At 44.2% G+C, this 19,368-nt stretch overlaps 1 protein-coding gene across 1 annotated transcript in view; it reads left to right on the top strand.

Moving 5' to 3' along the window:
• Nucleotides 1-12,226, top strand: part of ARMC9 (armadillo repeat containing 9) — an 80,315-nt gene extending 68,089 nt beyond the window's left edge. The window contains 4 exon segments of the mRNA XM_082319305.1: nucleotides 1,126-1,258; nucleotides 5,926-6,043; nucleotides 6,045-6,098; nucleotides 9,512-12,226. Coding sequence (XP_082175431.1) covers nucleotides 1,126-1,258; nucleotides 5,926-6,043; nucleotides 6,045-6,098; nucleotides 9,512-9,598 — 392 coding nt within the window. The 3' untranslated portion in view covers nucleotides 9,599-12,226.
• The last annotated feature ends 7,142 nt before the right edge of the window (nucleotides 12,227-19,368 follow it).

Here is a 19,368-nt window from a genome sequence, read left to right as displayed (position 1 = left end):
TCGGAATATGTGTTTTCCAGAATCATATGTGGGATTTTGAGTTTCATGCAGTCAAATCGTGAAATGAATAGTAAGAGACCAAGAGTGAAAAAACGGTTAGAATAAAAGCTTCGTGTGAACCGTTAGCATCATCAAGGTCATATCACAAGGAAGCTAAGTTTAGCCTCCGGGAAGCTAAGTTTAGCCTCCAGGAAGCTAAGTTTAGCCTCAAGAAACCTTGATCCTCTTTTGTTTTCTAAAAATGAGAGCGGTTCTTAATGTCCTCCATGCCTGGATATATTCAGCTGTTCTTGAATCGGTCTGATTTTGCCTGGGTCCGTCTTCCCTTTTTATCACTTTGGTAGAGAATCAATAATTCTGGCTCTTTTTTCTTTTTTTTGTCTCCTGTGAGCAGAAAACCTGTGGACTAAAGATGAACCCTGGCCATCTTACTCCACTTGTTATGCTGAACGTCAGACAGAACATGTGCTGGGCAGCCAAATGCTTGTCCGAAAGTGACCTGATCTGCATCCATATCAGCATGTGAGAGCAAATCAGGAGGGCAGCCTGTCCTGAGCATGGGAGGAATGGAGCTAGGGATGTTCCCTAAACTCTTATTGAACATGCACATCTTGGTAGCCTTGTGTGTCTCAGCAAACTGACTCTTCTTCCCTTCTCCATTAGTGCAAAGCAGAAAGTGAGGTGTATTGAACAAATGTAATAGACCTGAAGTCTGACAGAAGTGTAAAACACTGGTTATTGTCCGCAGTGGCTGCCTGTTATTATGGATATGTACAGACAACTGCAAGTGGTTGCATTCCTGAGGCTCCAATGAGCTATCGGTCGTTAGCTGATACACGTTAACTGATGGTCTGCATGCTTCTAGCCTATTGCAAATGCAGAGTGTAGCTGCTTTGAAAATGATCCAAGTATGTTTTACTTTCCAACTGCAAAGGGCTGGAAGTATGCACGCTTGCAGTTGGCTTGGCTCAGCTGATGAGCTGTAATGCGCTCTGCCACACTAACTCAGTAGCCTGTCGTTATCTCAAGGTTTCCTTCATACAACAGGCACTGTGACTTGATTGTGTTTCTAGTAAACCTGTAAAGAGACAACTCCTCACTGAACTGTGTTTCTTTTTTAAATAGCAGTTGAAATGAAGTCATCTAAAGTATTCTCATCAGGCCATAGAATGGACCGAAGCATCCCAGCTGATGACGATATCTTGTCTTCCCGATGTGCTGACTTCACCCAGGACAAAGTAAACGGGCAATCGCATAGGTATGATTTATCCAGAGGAGTACCTAAAAGTGCAAGACGAGTCTGAGGGGACTTACCAGCTAATTCCGTGCTGCTGTAAAGACAATTTGTGAAGTCATTTGATGTATGATGTAGTCTGGTCTGAGACAGCTGTGGTGGTGCTTGCCAAAAAAAATACCCTTAGCTGTGCCAGAGGCAGCTGTTCAATTTCTAAGCATCTGATCCAGAATGGGAGATTCTGGAGCAAGACATTATTAATGAACTTCACGTGTACGCACAATGCAGTCTTCTGCAAATAAAACTTCCTGATTGCTTCCTTAGATGACTCGCCTCTAACCCATGAAAAATCATTTATTAGTAAAGAAATAGGTAGGATTGTGGAAACAGGGCAGGAATTAACTTGCAGAAGGAAGAAAAATTAAGCATTTAAGTGGATTTAGAGTGTTTAAACATGCTGAGTTGCTAGCACTGCTGACCAGAGTCCCTGATTTATCCACTAGACGGGTATAGCAAGGGAGGCAATATTATGAGTTCTCCCAGCAATGGGTTTCAACTCTTCCTTGAAACAATTTCTGTCAAAAGAAGCTGAAAGATCTTGCTCTCCTTCTCCTATTCATACCTTGAGCCCTCTGTGAAGCCTTTGTAATATGCAGGACTGTGATGTTATATCTTGGATGAGAACTAGGAATTCATTAGCAATTGGACCAAGGTTTACTGAAGTTTTTCAGGGCCCGCATGTGTCCTTCAGACATTAACAGCTTTTTCCTATAGCTAATTTGATTGGGCCAAGTTTTAAACAGTGAGTGTAGAGAAATTTTAAAAGCAAGTACATTCCAGAAGTAAAACACAGAATGGGTGGAGATGTGTTAAAGGAAAGGTTTTACCAACTCTTTATGGATCTGAGTTTTCAGAAGTGCTTAGTTATTTGTGTCAGTTAAAGCTCTAGCACTTCTGAAAACTGGACTCTCTGCTTAGAGCTTTGTTTCCTTCTGGCCTACAGATCTCTATATGTGTTTTTTGGGGGGGTTTGTGTGGTTTTGTGGTTTTGGTATTTTTTTTCCCCAGTTGCACTGTTTCCGTGGTGAGATCTGAGAAATTATATATTGTCAACAAATTCTCACTGGTTAGCAGCTGAAGTGCTTAGTAGTCATACCCCTATACCAGCATGACTGGTTTTATTTCTGTTGCCTGTCCTAACAGTAGCTAAGCATGTGCTACAAATACAAATAGACCATTAGAATTTTATGGCCAAATTGCTTGCTTTGTGATGGAGAGAGAGATTATTTTTCAGGCTTTGGCTTGTAGGAATCGAGCCAAATTGGCAGCATCTTGCCCCCTGCCTTGGTGAGAGGTTTTGCTCCTCTACAGTCATATCTATTATTAAAAAGATGTGTCCCCAGTAATCTTTAATTTTTCTTCATAAATGTATGTCTAAATCTCGGTAATAGATGGATCTCTAACTGAAGGCACAGGTGCAGTATCCTGCAGAAAAAGCTAATATTTTTTCATTGCGTGCTTCCTTAGCATGCATACAGTAATTTGTATTTACAAATGCAGCCTCGAGTTACGGATATGGGAATGTAGCCTGTCACAGTCCAAGTGAACACAGGGTTTCCTGTGTCAAGGGTCTTTTGTTAACATGTTGGTGTTGCAATAGCTAGACCTGCCTTTTCATTCTTGGAAGCATACTTTAATTTGTTTGGAAAACAAACAGAGCAGATAAATCGCTGCTTTGGTCATAATTTTGACCACTGTAAGAGAGATCTCCTTCCTACTAGACAAATACCAAGACCTGCCTAGAAGAGGTATGTATGAGAAAAGAAGGGCTGAGTTGTGGTGATGAAGCAGTCACTGCTATTTCCCCTCTTCCTTAGCCATATAAACTGGGAATTTAACTGCACGGAGATCAGTGAAATTACGCTAAATCAGTATGAGAGAAGAACGAGGCCCTAGTAGTGACATGTCTATGCAGTTGTTTTATTTCCAGAGGAACAAATTATTGTTCTAGCTGATGCATGTCAGACTGGCAGCTGCCCCTGCATTGCTATTCCCTGCTGCATTTTCATCATGTAAGAATATAGATCTGTTGTGCTTTCTAGGTAATCAAGGATAAATTTGTAATAGACTTGAGTTTACAATTGTGGCTGGCTGAAAAAGCCCTTATTTTTTTATTGTGACTATGTCCAGTGTCATCATAATAAAGAGCTTAAACTCTGCAGGGCCTTCTTAGGTCTCTAATGGTCTTGCTTTTCTGATAATCTGGTAAATATGACCAAAAGTCCAAGTGTATTTGTCTTGGAGAAAATGGTCTAACTCACCTTTGTATGTTCAAGTCCTGTTGCATCTCCTGGTTGATTATTCCAATCCCAGTGTCAGTCTGTTGTGCACTTTTTTATAGACAATTATTTCCATTTTTTCTAAGTAAACAGTTTTCTTTCTTCTCATTGCAAATGTAGGTTTCTGTGTGAGTTTGTGGGTTTGGTTTTTTTGTTCGATTGTTTTGGGTTCGTTGTTTTTTTTGTTTGTTTGAGCACTTGCTCCCAAATTACCACATCTTGTCATAAATGACTTCTTTACCAAGTAAGACAGAACATTTTCCCACAGTAGATTTTGCTGCTTCTTTCTTCATCTTATCGAATTCTAAAGGATGCCAAATAGCAGTGTTCTGTGTTATTCTGAGGATTAATTCTTCTCTGTTGATCTTGGCCTATTTATTGATGTAGTGAAAGTTGAGGTGGTTCTGTGACACCTGGGCACATGGAGACCGAGATCTGCTCTGCATCCCGTCAGAAAAACAGCAGTTTTTTTCAACTTTACAGTGTTTGCTACCAGCTTATTTCCCATAATCCTTTCCTGAAGAGTTTGCAAAGATGTGAGCCACCCTGTGTGACCACTGCGTTATCTCTCTCTTTGGTAAAGTGACCCTGGCTGCATTAACGGTTGGACTCAATGATCTCAGAGGTCCTTTACAACCTTAATGATTCTATGCTTCTATGATGACTTTCCTTTGTCTCCAAAGTGCCTATTGTCTAGCTGCCTAGATTACTGCAGTGAAACTTGTTGATGGCTATAAAAACACTTTTTAGTGTATGGGAATACAGATCCAGGAGTTTGTCATCTATTGCTGAATAAGGAAAGCAAAGCTCATTTATGGCTCAAAAACTGCTGTGAGGCTGTTGGATCTTTCTTTTTCATCCACATTAGCATATCATAGTACACATAAAATTACCATGAAGAGCACTAGTGAACTGAAAACCCAGCTCTTAAACCAAAGTGAATAAAATGACAAAAAAAGCAATAACAATGAGACTATTTTATGGAGAGAGATATTTAAATATGTCTGTGGTCCACGGCTTGGGGTTTTATCTAGCCAATCTTTCTTTTTTGGTTTTATTTTGCTAGTATGTTTCTGCTGCCATCTGCCACCTCCTCTGAAATGAGACAAGTGTAGTATTTGTAATACTCAGAGATAGGTAGAGGGCTGCAGAGATGGCTCTTAGCCGACCAGTTAGCATGTCTCGGTCCTTAATAGTTAGCATATACATATGCAAAATACAGACAATTAATGCTATTTAAAATACAAAAGAAACACTTGCTCAAATCTCCCTGCAAGGTGAAGCAGGGGTATGGAAGGGCTAATTAGCACTGACTCAGCAGCATTCCCAGGGAAGGAGGGGAGATTAAAGAAGGTCTTGAAAATCCTCCTAATCACCGTTTCTGATGGTCACAAAGGGTTCTTTCATGGAGATAAAAACACGGGGACTTTACACTTTAATCGCCTGTCTTTAGGTGGCACCTTTTTCGATCTCCTGCCTTTGGCTCTGCTTTTATTTCCTTTTTAAATATAATGAGCTTTTTCATGTAGCTGTTCTTAAAGTTTACTCTTTTCTCCTTTTAAGAGAAAATTGACTCACTAGATCGAACATGAATATAGATTCAGAATTATTTTAGAGACTTGCTACTTCCTGGTAGCCTCCATTTTTGTACCTGGGAAAGAATATATTGATGCTGGTGGCAAGGAACGACAGTATATTGTCACATAGTCATGGACTAAATTGTAAAGAATGGTGTTCTTGCAGCACATGCAGACTGTGAAGTAGCAGCAGCTGGTTTATGTTCTCAGTGGGAATAAGGAACCTGTGTACTTAGGGAATTTATTTCATAGATACCTCCACAGCTTTTTGCTCTTTTGACAAAGCCTTCAGGGAGTTCTACAAATCTTATCACAGCTGGGAGCCAGGGAGGCTGCCTGTGTCCGCCCAGATTGTGACCTATACCTAGGAGAAATAATAGTGCCTGTGCCCTAAAAGGATGTATTCCTGTGCTGTAGCATTTCTATATGGTTTTCACACCTCAGATTGAGTCTCTGTGATAAAGACAAGGGAAAAGCTAAAGATCTATTACTTGTTTGCAGGGGACTTAACTGAACCTGTTCAATCATGTTGTCCAAAGAACCAAGTTTGAGTAGGGTAGACAGGTCGATAGAGCCAGGTTGAGAGGCTGTGCGGTAAGTACATGCCCCAGGGCAGTAACTGTGGTGCCATGTTCCTTTCCATTTGCAGTCTCCCTGAATTTTGAGCAGTCTGTCATGCTGTCACAGCATGTACTGCAGGTTTCACTTGGTTGCAGACTCACTATGCATACATATTTCTCCATGCATTGCTAACCCTTTCCATCTCCTCCTACAGCGAATTTCCCACAGCCTTCACCAGCAAACCCAAGATCCCACGCACTCCTGAAGTGCCGAGTGCCAGCCCCAGAAAGGGAAAGATCCCAGCCATTGCTCCCCAGTTCTCTCAGTCTGGACCCCAACAAACAAGCCGTCCCAGCACCTCAGGATCATCCACAAGGAGCAGACAGAGTAAGTGGAAAAAGTCATCATTCTGTTTGTCAGTCCTTGGGGTGGGAAAGGAGGGAAGCCTGGCGTAGCTCTCCAGGAACGAAGTCGTATGCTACAAATGTGCCAGGAGTGTATGACATTGTACTTGTCACCTGCAGGATGTACAACCATGTAATTATATCCTGCTGAACGCTGCTCCTATTTCCAGGCTGTCATGTGAGCAGTTGAGACATGCTTTTTCCTCTCTCTGGGTGGAGAAAAGTGGCCCAAATTCTCAGAAGTTTGGGGGGGAACTTCTAGTCTCAAATTAGACTTTCTCTAGATGTCATTAAACTTTTTCCTTTTCTTTAGACACTTGCTCACTCCCCTGTGTAACTTGTTTAATGTTCTTGAATTTGGATCCCTGGGTGTGTCTACACTGCAACTGAACATAGACCAGATGTCAGGCAGTTCAGAACATAGGCTCAGGGCAGCCTAGTAAGCAGACAGCCAAACCTGGTGTGCGGCTTGTGGCAGTCATCATTCTACTGGAGACTTGTATTTAAGAACCATATGGATGTGTCGTTGCCTGAAGAGGTTTAAGCAGTACTCATTTGCAGCGGGTTCAGAAGAGAGGAGAGCCGTGACTTGAGGTTAGGGGGAAAGGATGGATGCTTGCTTTACGCCAGCCAACACAAGCCCAATAAAGTGGAAATGTTGATCTTGGGTGCTCACACAACAGTAAACACGTGTGTAGTGTGTAAGCTGTGGGGTTTTTTTTGCAGGGGAGGGGAAGAAAGATGCATTCTTCCGTAATGAATAAGCTTTTTCTCTGGAGTGTGGATAAGACTAGCTGGATTCAAATACACCTCTGGGTCCATCATCAATGAAAATGGCAGGAGCTATGTGCTGTATATTCTTATTGCAAATGTATCCTAAGAGGTTTAGTGATGATTGTTCGATCACAATGTAACATCACCTCTATTCTTTAGCTGTAACTGTTATCTTTAAACATTTCACAAAAAAATGGTAACTCATAATACCTTGCAAGCCTTCCCAAGAAATTTGAGGTATGTGTATATTGTTAGCTCCTCATTACAGGTAGGGAAAATGAAATGCAGAGAATTGAAATAACCTAGTAAATCAGCAAAAGAGCTGGAAAGTGCTTCCTAAGTCTTCTGTGTTGCTCACTCACTGTCGTTCCACACAGTTGCATGTGCAGGGAGATGGGGTGGTTTCATTCGGGGACTACAGGTGAGGCAATGGAAGGGAATGTCCCTGGTGGTTAAGGGAGGTTTTGACCTAGAGAGTACTTGCTCTAACAGTCCTGTGCTTTGGTAATACTGCCAGCTCTTTTGGCTTTACTTTTGCTGCATATGCCCTGTGTTTTACCTCTGACATCAGTGCTTTCTGTTTCCTGTGATAGGAGCACTGTTCTGCCCTGACTGAGTGTGGTGTTAACACTCGAGAGTCTGTCCCTGGTTCCTGTTTCGGTTCATTTACAAAAGCACTAGCCCATTGAAAAGGAGCCGCTTTGCTGAAGGAGGGAAAAAAGCATAGTGTGTGTGCGCACACAGACACTCCTCTGCATTTTCTAGTTTCTCCAGGGCAGCTTTACACTCCTGGGTGTGTGTGTCCTATGAAAGATGCAACATACGTGTGTGGCTCTCATAGGGCTCTGGAGTAAATTCCTTTTCCAGTGGCACAGTGTATAACATATTTTATTTTGAAATGCCATTAAAGCAGGGCGTGATCAGAGTTCTACATCACTTGGGTTTCTCTGTTGATTCAGTATATGTAATTTGTAAGCCCAGACTCTTGAGCTCTTCTAACTTTTATTGGATAGGATTTGTCTTACAATATACCTCTTATCTTTGCTGTGTCTGTGCATCCTAAAGCCGAATGTATTGCGGGCATCACATCTTACTATGTGTCCATTTACCTTTTCTCCTGAGTTTTCTGTTGGGGTTCCAGGTAATTGTTTTCTGTCTCTCCACATGTGCCATGAGATAGACTTGGTGTCAGCAATTGAATGTTAAACTCTTATCTTCCTGCTAAAAATAGCAAAGAAATTATTTTGCAAACAAGTTATCTTCCACTCACTTTGTGTACACGTATCCTGCATGGTTGTCTGCTGTCACAGAGCACCCACCGTCTTGCAGGGCCTCTCACACAGGTTTTTATGGTTGGGAAAAGTGAGAGGAAGGTGATAAGGACCAGATTTTTAAAGGACTAAAAAGGGCTTTAAGCACCTATGTCCAAACCTGAGGTTCTCAAAGGTAACTAAATTCCCAGCTGTTACTTAAAGGTGCAGGGAGGCATCTGAAGCCGGTGAGCCCTTAATGTTTCCCTAGTAAAGCTCTGTGCTACTGTTCCTTTAATTTCCTAGCTGGCTTATCTGTAAATCAAAAATGGTATCAGATGCAGAGATATTGGCAATCAGTAGATTTCAGCAATTCCTGTCTCCCATTTGCCTGCTCCATAGGTATGTAGGTTTTTACATATCAAGAGACTCTGTCCCAGTGGAAGATTGTCTTTAGCTTGTGGATTTCTTGGTATTTCTGGAGAAATACAAATTTTTATAGCTGATGGGCTTGATGAGGAAAAGATGAGTTTCTGATTGTACTTAACTTGATGTGCTTATTTATTTCAGAGACACATTTTTAGCTTGCTTTTAATATTATAGGTATAATTTCTGGAAATAAGTTGCTTTTACATAAACCTAGCTGAACTAGCTGGACTGCTCCTCTTGGGGCATGGAGTGTGTGGAATGCCCGAGGAATGCAGAGGAAGCCCAGGTACTTAGTGCAGCTACAGGCCTGGGGCCAGATTCCTGCCTGAGATGTAGCCCGCTGCTGTTAGCTGAGCTCTAAAGCTCTACCTTAAAGCAGAACCAAGCTCTTACAAATAAAACCAGCCATGCCGGGATTTGCTGTGGATTCCGCTTCCTAGCTGGTACAGGCATGACACTGGCAGCATGGCTAGAACATAGGATGGACCTTTTCCAACTGCATGTATGTTCTCCATGTGGACATGGTTGAATGGTTTAATCTGTTTAATCTATCCTGTTCCTTACTCTGCATCTATTCCAAGCGCCTCTGCATGGGCATGCTCAAGCTGTTTGCAGTGTGCCAAGTTCTGTCTAGGGCACAGTGGAGCTAGAGTAGTACAAAAAAACTCTACCAGAAGAACGAGGAATGATTTTTGTCAGGAGTGTGACTGGCCCTTGGTGACTCCCTGCTCCTCCACAAGTTCTTCTAGTGTCCCCTGACAAGTGGTTGCCATAAATTCCACATTTTTAAGTTGCAATACCAGTGGTTAAGGTGCCTTTGTGCATGTTCTTTGTGGTGTTTGTGTCACTGTACAGGTTGAACAAGTGTTGCCCTCAGGCAGCTCCTGTCTTGTAATAAATCCTGCTTTCAGCTGACAGACCCTTTCTTGCTGTTTTTCTGCAGGCAGCCAGTCCTACAGGAAGTGAGAACAGTTCCTTTCCTCGAGAATCACCTGTCGCATTGCTGAAGGACAGAGCCAGCTTCCTGTAATGAGCTTTACTGGCAACCTACTGAGAAGAGAGTGAGGTTATTGACATTGCACGGCATACCTCTTGCACAGTGATTCAGGGATTATCTGATGGGATGCATCTGTCATCGTCTCTAAAGCTGGCTAAGACAAGGTCCTTGTTATTACAATTCAAGGTCTCAGCAGCAGCCCAGGACTGGTATGGGAGATGGATATAGTCCCAATGTCTCCAATAGTTTACTCTAAAGTGACATTGCCACTTTGAGAAGAAACTCTTGCTCTCTGCCTTCTGTGTCAGAGTAAACAGCCTTTGGAGATGGTATGTAGGGCTCAGCACAGGAGTCTGACCAAGGAACTGTCTTGTTTACACATTGCGTGCTGAACTAGCCTGCCACTTGCTTTTTTTAAATTATGCCTTTGTGAATGAGTTGGGGGATATCTGTGTTCAAAGGATCTGCACTAGGAGGGAAAATGTACACCATATGTGCAGAGCCTCACTGCCTGGAGCAGTCTTGTGTGGAGTGAGATCTGTCTTTGGCCACCACAGACTGGAGAGAAAGTATTTCATCAACTTCTGATTGACCTGTGGCAGTTGAAAAACACTGTGCCAGTGCCCAAGGCAGCATCCATGCTCACCTTGTTTAATCCGATCAGCAGCTTTATCTGCAGCAATTACTCCTATTCTTTTTTCCTACTTTTTTTTTTTTTTTAATTCTACTGTTTAACATTTATGGAATTAATAATCCGTTTCTTCCACTGGAATGAAGCACTTTGTTTCTTCATTCATAGAAGAAACCATGAGAATGTGAACAGATCAGAAGCAACTTTCTCTTTACACGTGGCTGTGGACAATCTTCTTTGGTCTTCATTGCTTTTTTGTGTTCTTCACTTCTGAGCAATGACTGGTTATGTCTTGATGGAATTTCTGCTGGTCTTCGGTGAATAAGAAGTGCTGGCTTGACGAGAGAGATAAGGAAGCCCTCTGCATAAAAACCCAGCAGTTAGTTTTGCCAGTGAATTATGAAGCTAGTGCTCTTTGTTGTTCTTTCTCTCAAAAGTAACAGTGACCAGGAAACTAAAGTCGTTATTGGGAGTTGGCTTTTCAGTAACATCCCCTCGTGTGACACAGCTGTTAGGACAACAGCAACAACTTTTCCAGAAATGCAGTTTACCTTGGACCTTGGTTGCTGCTGAGGCAGAAATGCACAAAAAGCAGGGAGTGTATTTGCCATAGGCAGATTTCAAAAGCGAATGCTTTAACAGATACAAAAAGGGAAAAGGTAAGGCTTTTGTTTTGGAGTTTCACCTTGAGAAACAAACAGGTGGAACACAGCCTGAAAGGTAAAGCAACTTCAATAGTGACACTACCTTCCCCTAGAGTAAAGAGTTGTAAAGCCACCAATCATTTCCATAGGACCGGAAGAAAGCTTTATGGTTCTGCTGAGACCTTGAATTTTGCCTCTTGGTATGTGGTGGCAAGCCAAGGCCATTTCCTTGTGTGATGTAGTTGCCACAAGACCACGCTGTGTCAGATGTTTGCAGAAAGGGCTCCCATGCACAAGTTCAGGTAACCCCTTTGGATAATAGACTTAAAATTGGAATCAGGATGTTTTGTAGGAGAAGACATCCCCCATTTTAAAATCTAGTCATATTCATATGGAAGTTACAGTTTACAGCTCGGTTACTTCAGGGTGTCCATAGGCCTAACACAAAGCAGGCAGATATGGGTGTTGCTTTAACTCCCAAACTACATAGGACATAAAGTGATTACAGACATTTGATAGCCCCTGTCGCATAGATCTCAACACTAGACAAAGAAATCACAGAAAATCTCTGTCTTGTGCTCAGATTCATCCACCTCCTCTCAGAGTTGATAAACACAATTAATGGAAAAACGTCCTCTGGTTCACAAAAGGGCAGTAATAGAAAACAGCCATAAAAACTCACCTAGTGGTTTGCCAGGGTAGGCAGCTTTTCTTTTTCCTCTGAAATGCTGTCTTTTTTCCAGGGTGTAATATCAATGGCCAAGTTGTTAACACTAAAGTGCTAAGCACATACATTTGCATATGCAGATAACACAAAGTGCTCCAGCAGGTGAGTTTTATTTATTTTACAGCAGTGCTGAGTTTCATGTTGGAGCAGATCTGATTGTCTGAAATGCAGAGCAGCTTTTGAGAAGTGTTGAGTGCAAACTATTTTTTTGGGAGGAGGGGGGAACAACCACCCCAAAACCTCACTGGCTTCACAGTTAGTTAAGGTCAAAACTGTATCACTCCTTACAAGTCAGCTGAAGGTGGTTGGTAGGTACGGCTACAGCAGATCAAGGTTCGTGAAAATCAAAATGCATCTTGAAGAACTGGACTCAAAGGAACAAGCTGAAGTTTATGTACTTGTGTGTTTGTTTTTTATTCGGACCTGTTGCAATGCGGAACTCTACATGTACATTTTTCCATGTTCAACACTTAGATGTCTTGGATTGTGAATATAGAGTTTGAAAACTGAGATTATTTTTTATATTAATACTTGAGAAACTTCCTTTTCCAAATACTTGAGAGAAACTATGGATATGCTTAGAAATAAATTATCAGCTGAGCAGTAATTTGAGAGGCCAACAAAGTAATGTGTCCTCCTTTTCTCCGTCTTGTTCACAAAAAGCCCCTGTGATGCCAGGCAGAAGGTTTTGAAGCTAATGAAAAATGTTGATTCTGCCTTTGTTAATAGGACTCCACTGTTTGGGGTTGAAAGGTCCTTGGATATAGAGGTCAGTAACACACACATAGCAAATTCTGCACCTCACTCCTAGAAGTTGTTAGGTATTTTTTGTATATGCCATGTAGAGGCTGCTGCTAGATACAACGCTACCCTGGCAAATTCATAATGGAAGCCATGGAAATTGCCTGCTTGAATGAGAGGGGTGTGATTGTACTTAAGGTGGCTGTGATTTTGTTCACAATAAACAAATACAGTTATTGCATATGCCAGATCTGCAAGGGAAGTTTTTCTGGATCCAAAGTGCTATGTGGTGTTAGCATGCCTTTTGGATATAACTTCTCTATATTCAGTGTAATTTTGTTTATGGACCATGTTATATGAGACGTAAACTGCATAAGTCTATTTAAATTTGCATGGAGAACTCATTCTGTACAAGTGCTTTAAAATTATCTGGCAGTGACTGGGTAAAAACACTTCTAAGGGGATTTTTTTTCCCTTTCTCTTTTTGATAGGTTTGTTTGGGGTTTCATGAACCTTTAGGGTGTGCGTTTGTTTACATTTCACTCTGTTTTATTATCGACAAATTCTGTCCCCAACACTTTTGTCTCCACCTGAGTTGAAAACACAGCTCCCTTCTGTTCAGCCCGGCCTGCCTCTGCTGAGGTAGCATTGTTTACTCAGAAGTGTTGCAAAGCGGGCAGGAACCACACATTGTTCGTGGTCTCTCATGAGGAGAGCGTGTGGGATGCCACCAGTGACATTGGTTTGGTGTCAGAAGTATTATGTGTTGGAGGATTTAAGTGTGTAGGGGAAGACAAGCAAGGAAGTTCTCTGGAGGAGAAATATTGCCATGATGGGGAGGGACAGTGGTTGCTTGGTTTGGCTTTGAGTTGTTTCCTTTAAAAAAAGTTCCACTAGTCTTTATAAATCATGGTGGAGGTTACAGTGTAGAGAAGAAAGCGCTGCGTTGCCTTCGTGCACATCTTTGAGTAGTGGTGGCAGAAAAGCAAACAGGCTACTTTCCTCCCAGGTGTTTAAGTACATCTAGACTTAACCTTTTAGCTTGCGGCTTGAATTCATCTCTGAGCCAGAACTTCGTGGCAGTTTGGACCATCCTCACACTTGCAGTCTGGCTCAACACTGGAACAAGCCCTTTCCCAAGAGAGAAAACGTTGGCGAGCTGGGAGGTGCGCCTTGCTCAGCGAGCGTAATCTAACCAGGGAGTGTGAGAGCCCTGCAGGCCACCTTGGACACACCTGGCTGTGTGTGTCTTGAGCACGCTGAGCTCAAGGTGCGTGGGCATGGCTAGCAAAGAGGATAGGGCCGTAGCCTTGCAAACCTCCACTGGCCCTGGTGGGACCTAAGTACCAAAATACCTCTGTGACTAAGCCACGTGGGCTTCTCCAGGCCATGCTGCACTTTCCTAACCTCTGCTATTCATATAAATTGTAAAAGGAGTGGGACTTTTGAGAATTTATTGATGGGTGAGAAACAGCAAGATGTTTCAAGGCAAGCAAAACAGACTTTAAGACCAGACTGTTCTGGCCAAGCTGTATGGGAATCTGCTGCTAATAGATTTTAAAAAGAAACCAAATTCTGGGTGCAGAACATAGAACATTGTCCTACTGCGTTATCAGACCAGTAATTCTTCTAGCCTGGCATCTTGTCAGTGGTTGGGATCTGACGTTTCAAAGCAAGTTTCTTCCCAACTCCAGGCTGCTCTCTACCCTGCAGTGGAGGGGCATTGTGTTCAGTTACAGGATCATGATCCAAATTTCCGCTCTTTAAGGATCTGATGCTCTCCAAACACCAGGCTGAGTGGCACACCCCAGGACATCTAATAATTTTCTGGAACATGTCCTCCTTTTATTACAAGTTCTCTCAGCAGTCCTTGGCATATGGGCCAAGTTTCCAAGAAACTAGGGCAGTAATTTATTGCCGTGAAAGTGAAAACGCTTCACACAAACAGTAAGAAATCCAGGTGACAGCTTGAAATGTTTATCTTCTCTTCTTCAAATATGCGAAGTGCTGTTCTGATACGATTTTAAGTCCACAGGTTTGGGGACTGTCCGTTGTTTTGGTCACTCTGAGTGCGAGTGACCTAGCGCAGTATTTAGTTTAAAAAATGGTTTCCAGTATGTATTGCTGGTTTTAGTTTTAAAAGTCTTTAAAGTGTTACTTCATTTTATTTGTTTTTCTTTTAATGATGCTGAGAGCTAATAAACATGACAAAGAGGAGTGGATACCTGAAACAGTAACATTCATCCTGCAGATGTTTAAGGTGCCTTATATATTAGGCTGTAGCTAACAACTATGAATGCAGAGGCCGTCCAAAAATGAGACCACCTACTGAGGGCTTTTAGGAGGTGAAAGCACCTCCCTCTGCTGCTCTCAAGGGAAAATTCTGGCCTTTGTAGATCCAGATTTCATTACAGGCACATAGCCCTCCTCCTCGGAAGAGTGAAAAAGTTGAGCTAACGTGAGGATGGGATGCAAGTGCTGGAAATAGCAGCTCTGTGCCAAGTGATACAGTTCCTCATTTGGTCTGCCATGTGCCGGCCTGACTGCCCTAGCCCTTGTCTGGATCCGGTTGACTGTTGGCAGAGGTTGAATGCTTCCTGAGAACAAATCACTTTATTGTTTATGTCTGCTCATGCACTGCCTTTTGGGAGCGTGGTTCGTGTTGGTAGCAAGAAGCAGGACCATTAGCACCAAATGAATTCTTTGCCAAGCAGCATGTCTCACTGAAACTTTTACCCTTTTCTCCAACTGCTTTTCCCCTGAATCGAATTTGCAGTATCCTAATGGACTGTGTCCTATTAAGCAGATGACACTTTTTTTTTTCTTAACTCAGCAGATCATGGCCTACCATGATTTTCCACAAAACTGGCTCCCTTTTTTTTTTTTTTCTCCCCTCCTCTTCCAAGTGAGCAGCTGGGAACTGAAATGAGACAGCTCTGGGACTTGAGGAAAAAAGTTCTCTTTCGATTAAGCCCCTTCCATCCTCAAGCCCTGTGGAAACTGGGCTGTTTGAAACGGACAGAATTTCCATCCTGACTAACTGCACCAAAAGCTCCATGCCAGGGAGCTCCTGGTCGCGAGCCACCACCTCAGGGAGTGGGCCACAGGCAAAGTACAACAGCAGTTCTCAAGGGTCCCGTCACCCCAGCCGTGCCCTGGCAATACTGGCTGCAGCAGCCGTCGCTGTCCTGTTTCTGCCCAGATCCAGGGACTGGGACTGTCCGGAGCGGCTGTGCCAGTGTAGCCACACTGCAGCTGGGGGCAAGTAATGGATCGGGAGCCAGCACAACTGCTCCCATAGCTCATAGTCAACCTCAGTGCTTATGTGACATGAGGACATGAGCAGCTCGGCCCGTAACTAAGGCTTTTAGGCGCTACCACAATACACAGTAACAGCAAGAAGAATTTGGCTTGCTTCTCCCAAAACTTAAAAATTGGGCTGGTTGAGTTTTCAGTCATGCATACATGGAGCTGACCTGAAGTTTAGTGTCATCTTCTCACTCAACTTCAGGACCTGACCATTGCAGAGCATGGTTCCCCATTTGTGCAGAATGGGAGAGAAGGAATTTACTGTTGATTCATTTTCCACATAGATTTAAAAACTTTGAGTTGCTAAATGGCCGTTTCCTGTACCATAGTTTAAAACGTCAGCGTGCCTTGGGCAGGGGCAAGGAGAGATCATTGTAAGAGTGGTTTTCCTCTCTAACCCTTGTTATCCTCAGGACTCTGAAGATGCCAGTGGTGAGGATGCAGGTTTTCACAAAGCTGTGCTGAGCATTGCAGGAAGGTGGGTGTATGCGATTGTGAACTTCCACAAATCTTGTTGGGGCTTCCGAGGTTCTCCAAAACCACCTTTACAGCAGCTAAAGCAGAAACCAGTGTCAGCGATGGTATGTCACTTCCCAAGTCACCCAGAAATGGCATCAATGAGAACTGATTTAATCTCAAGTGCCAAGAGGGTGTCTTGGCTCCTGATCGTGTTCACGCATGGGGCAGAGACCAAGGCTTTTTAACCAAAACCAACCCAGGTGATCTTACACATTTCTGGTAACAATAACACATTTGTGTCTGTGCAATCCAGTCTGAAAAAAGATATATCCTTGCTGTAAGACTCATTATTTTCACTACTTGTTGCTGGTGAGATAGAAATATGAACTTATTTCAACCCAGTCCAGCTTCCCCCGAGCGGCTGTGAGGAAGCAGCTAGTTTTCTGCAAGCACGCTCTCCTCGCTGGCAGCAGGGGATGGTTTGAGTCTTCACGGATAGCTGATTGTTCTGTTCAGGTGCCTGAAATGAGTTTCAGAAGGAACCTCAGCACGTGCATGAAAATGTGGCCTTTCATCCTGCAGCAGTGGCCTCTCTGAAGAGTGTCCATGTAGCTTCCCGTCTCTGCTTCCTTCCCTTGCTCTATTTGTTTTGTTTGGGGAGAGTTGCCTTATTTTTTCCTGCAATGGGAATTATTCCAGCGGGCTGGATTGTGTTCGTGCGTTACAGAGGCAAAGGAAGCTTTGAAAGGTGCTCACCCCAGGCTGGAGCTCTCCAAAAACTGGCTGGATGCTTGGCGCTTGCCGGCTGTAGCCCCTTTCCTTTCACCTGGACCACAGCCTCTTCCTGCAGTGCAGACCTGATCTTAAAGAGATCCCAAGGGAGAGCTTTTCAGTCTCTGGTATTATGCAGGAATCTCCTTCCTTTTGTGCCGGGGCTGATTAAAATCTCTTATTAGCTTTACCTTTTGACTTCTGACGCCAGTACTTTATGCAAAACCATTTCCTAATGAGAACAGTTTAGGGCAAGTCAGCCACTGAAGTGTTTACGTTGCCAACAGTGAGACCTCCGTGCTTCGGTAGATGCCTCTCAAGCCGTTCCTGGGCAATGGGAGCGGGACAGGGGGTTGCTAGATGAGCTGGCAGCGTATTTTGCTGCTTTCTCACAACACCGGCTGTTGCGCTGGGCAAAGCAGCAGGTTGCAGACTGCCTTATCTTCTGTGAAGCTGACTGGTCCTGCTGCCTGGCATGGTTACTGGTGTTGCCCACGTGTTTCTTTGAATGACCTTCCTCTGGGCTGAGTGTGGTTTGTACCGGGAATACCCTGTCCTCGCTAGAAAACCAGCTCCTGGGGAAATACGTGCTGCGTTGGAGATGACGGAGGGGGTGTTGTTGCCACGACCTTAGGGGTGTGTGGTGGGTTAACCCTGGTGAGCAGCTCAGCCCCGCACAGCCATGTGCTCGCTCCCCCCAGGGGGATGGGGAGAGAAGCAGAAAGGTAAAAGTGAGAAAACTCGTGGATTGAGATAGACAGTTTAATAGGTAAAGCAAACTCAGCAAAGCAAAATAAGGAATTCATTCACTGCTTCCCAGGGGCAGGCAGGTGTTCAGCCATTTCCAGGAAAGCAGGAACATTTACTTCACCATGCATAACCGTAACGTGGGAAGACAGACACTATAAATCCTTTTTTCCCCTAGCATTTATTGCTGAACACAACATCACGCGGTCTGGGATATCCCTTGGGTGAGTTGGGGTCAGCTCTCCCAGCCCTGTCCCCTCCCAGCTTCTTGTGCACCCCCAGCCCGCTCCCTGGCGGGGCAGCGTGAGAAACAGAGACGGCCTTCACGCTGCGTAAGCAATAGCTAAAACATCCCTGCCTTATCGGCACTCTTTTGGTCCCAAATCCAAAACATAGCACCATACCAGCTACTACGGAGAAAATTAACTCTGTCCCAGCCAAAACCAGGACAGGGTGCAAGTGCGTTGGCTTGTGTGGAAGCGCTGAGGCCGTAGCATGCTACAGGCAGAAGCACAGTAAGGCTCAGGAGAGGCTCTTCTGAGCCCAGCTGCACACCGGAGGAGCTGGATGGGTGGCAGCAGGGGCTGGTGCGGGGCTGGCACCCGGTTACTGGACACAGGCACTGGCCTGAGAGCAGAGATCGGGATTTCCTCAGCGCCTGTGGGGGTATCCGAGAGGATGTGGCGTACAGCCCTGGAAGGAGTTCTCCCTGCTCCATCTCCAGGGAGTTCCCACCAGGCACCTTTAAACCCCCAGTTTGATCAGGAGGAGAGAATACCCAAACGCCCTGCAGCACTGGGTACCAGGGATGGGGGGGTCTTTGTGCTTCCAGCTGTGAGGGGCTCCGGGGAAGGCTTTTCCCCCAACATCTCTGCTCTGTCGGTCATTCCCTTGCACACCGGAGCTGGATCAAAGAGAGCAAAACTCTGCTGGGAGGTGTTGCTCCCTTTTCGCCACTCAGCAAACGTTCCTGCTACTGCAGCGGCTCTTCCAAGTCAGGCTGTCGCTGCCTGGCTGCGCCTGAGCTGTTGCAGGCTCCTTTTCAGCCCTAAGAAGCAGGATATCAGTTTTGTAATCATGAAGAGTTTTTCTTCTGTGTCTTGTCATGGATTGATGCAACAGAGCGGCACCTGCCCCCGAAACAGGCTGCTATGCCCGGCTTTCCAGGCAGACTTGTGCTCTGAAACAAAAGGAAGGGGAAAGCAAAGAAGCTAAAAGCTCTGGTTTGCTAGTGTAACACCAGATTGGCAAGAAAGCTGTATTTCAGCTTGGTTTATTACCCAGTGCCGTTTTTATGCATAGATTCTGTTAGAGCAGCTCAAATCTGGAGTTTGACCTGTACGCCTTTAAATGTATATGCACCAATTAATTTCTGCTAGGCTCTTAACCATGGAGAAGGTCATACGATAGCCTAGGTGCAGTAAAGATTGACTCAACATAAAATTGAGGTTCTTCCTCACAACGCAAGAATCAGGAATAGAAACTGCCACCACACCCACCTTCAGAGTTTGAACTCGCAAAGAAGTTGAGAAATACCTTTGTGGCTTCAGTTGGGGGTGGTTGTCTCAAATACAAATGTCGTAGTTTAAAAGTGTCTCCTTATTTCAGCTCCTTCCAGCCTGAGAGAGCTTTGTACCCGCCTCAGGGTAGATAGGGAGACTGCAAGAGGCAGAGCAGGGGAGACGCGGGGCTGCCTCTGAGCCTCGCTGGAGCGTGGGCAGCTGCGACTGGGCAAGGTTCTGGGTGGGAGTGCTGCGAAAATGTTCAGTGAGTT

This window comes from Platalea leucorodia (genome assembly GCF_965183815.1).
Source record: "Platalea leucorodia genome assembly, chromosome: 8".
Taxonomy (NCBI): Eukaryota; Metazoa; Chordata; class Aves; order Pelecaniformes; family Threskiornithidae; genus Platalea; species Platalea leucorodia.
The sequence above is the reverse complement of the archived record's forward strand: the minus strand, read 5'-3'. Positions and strand labels throughout refer to the sequence as shown.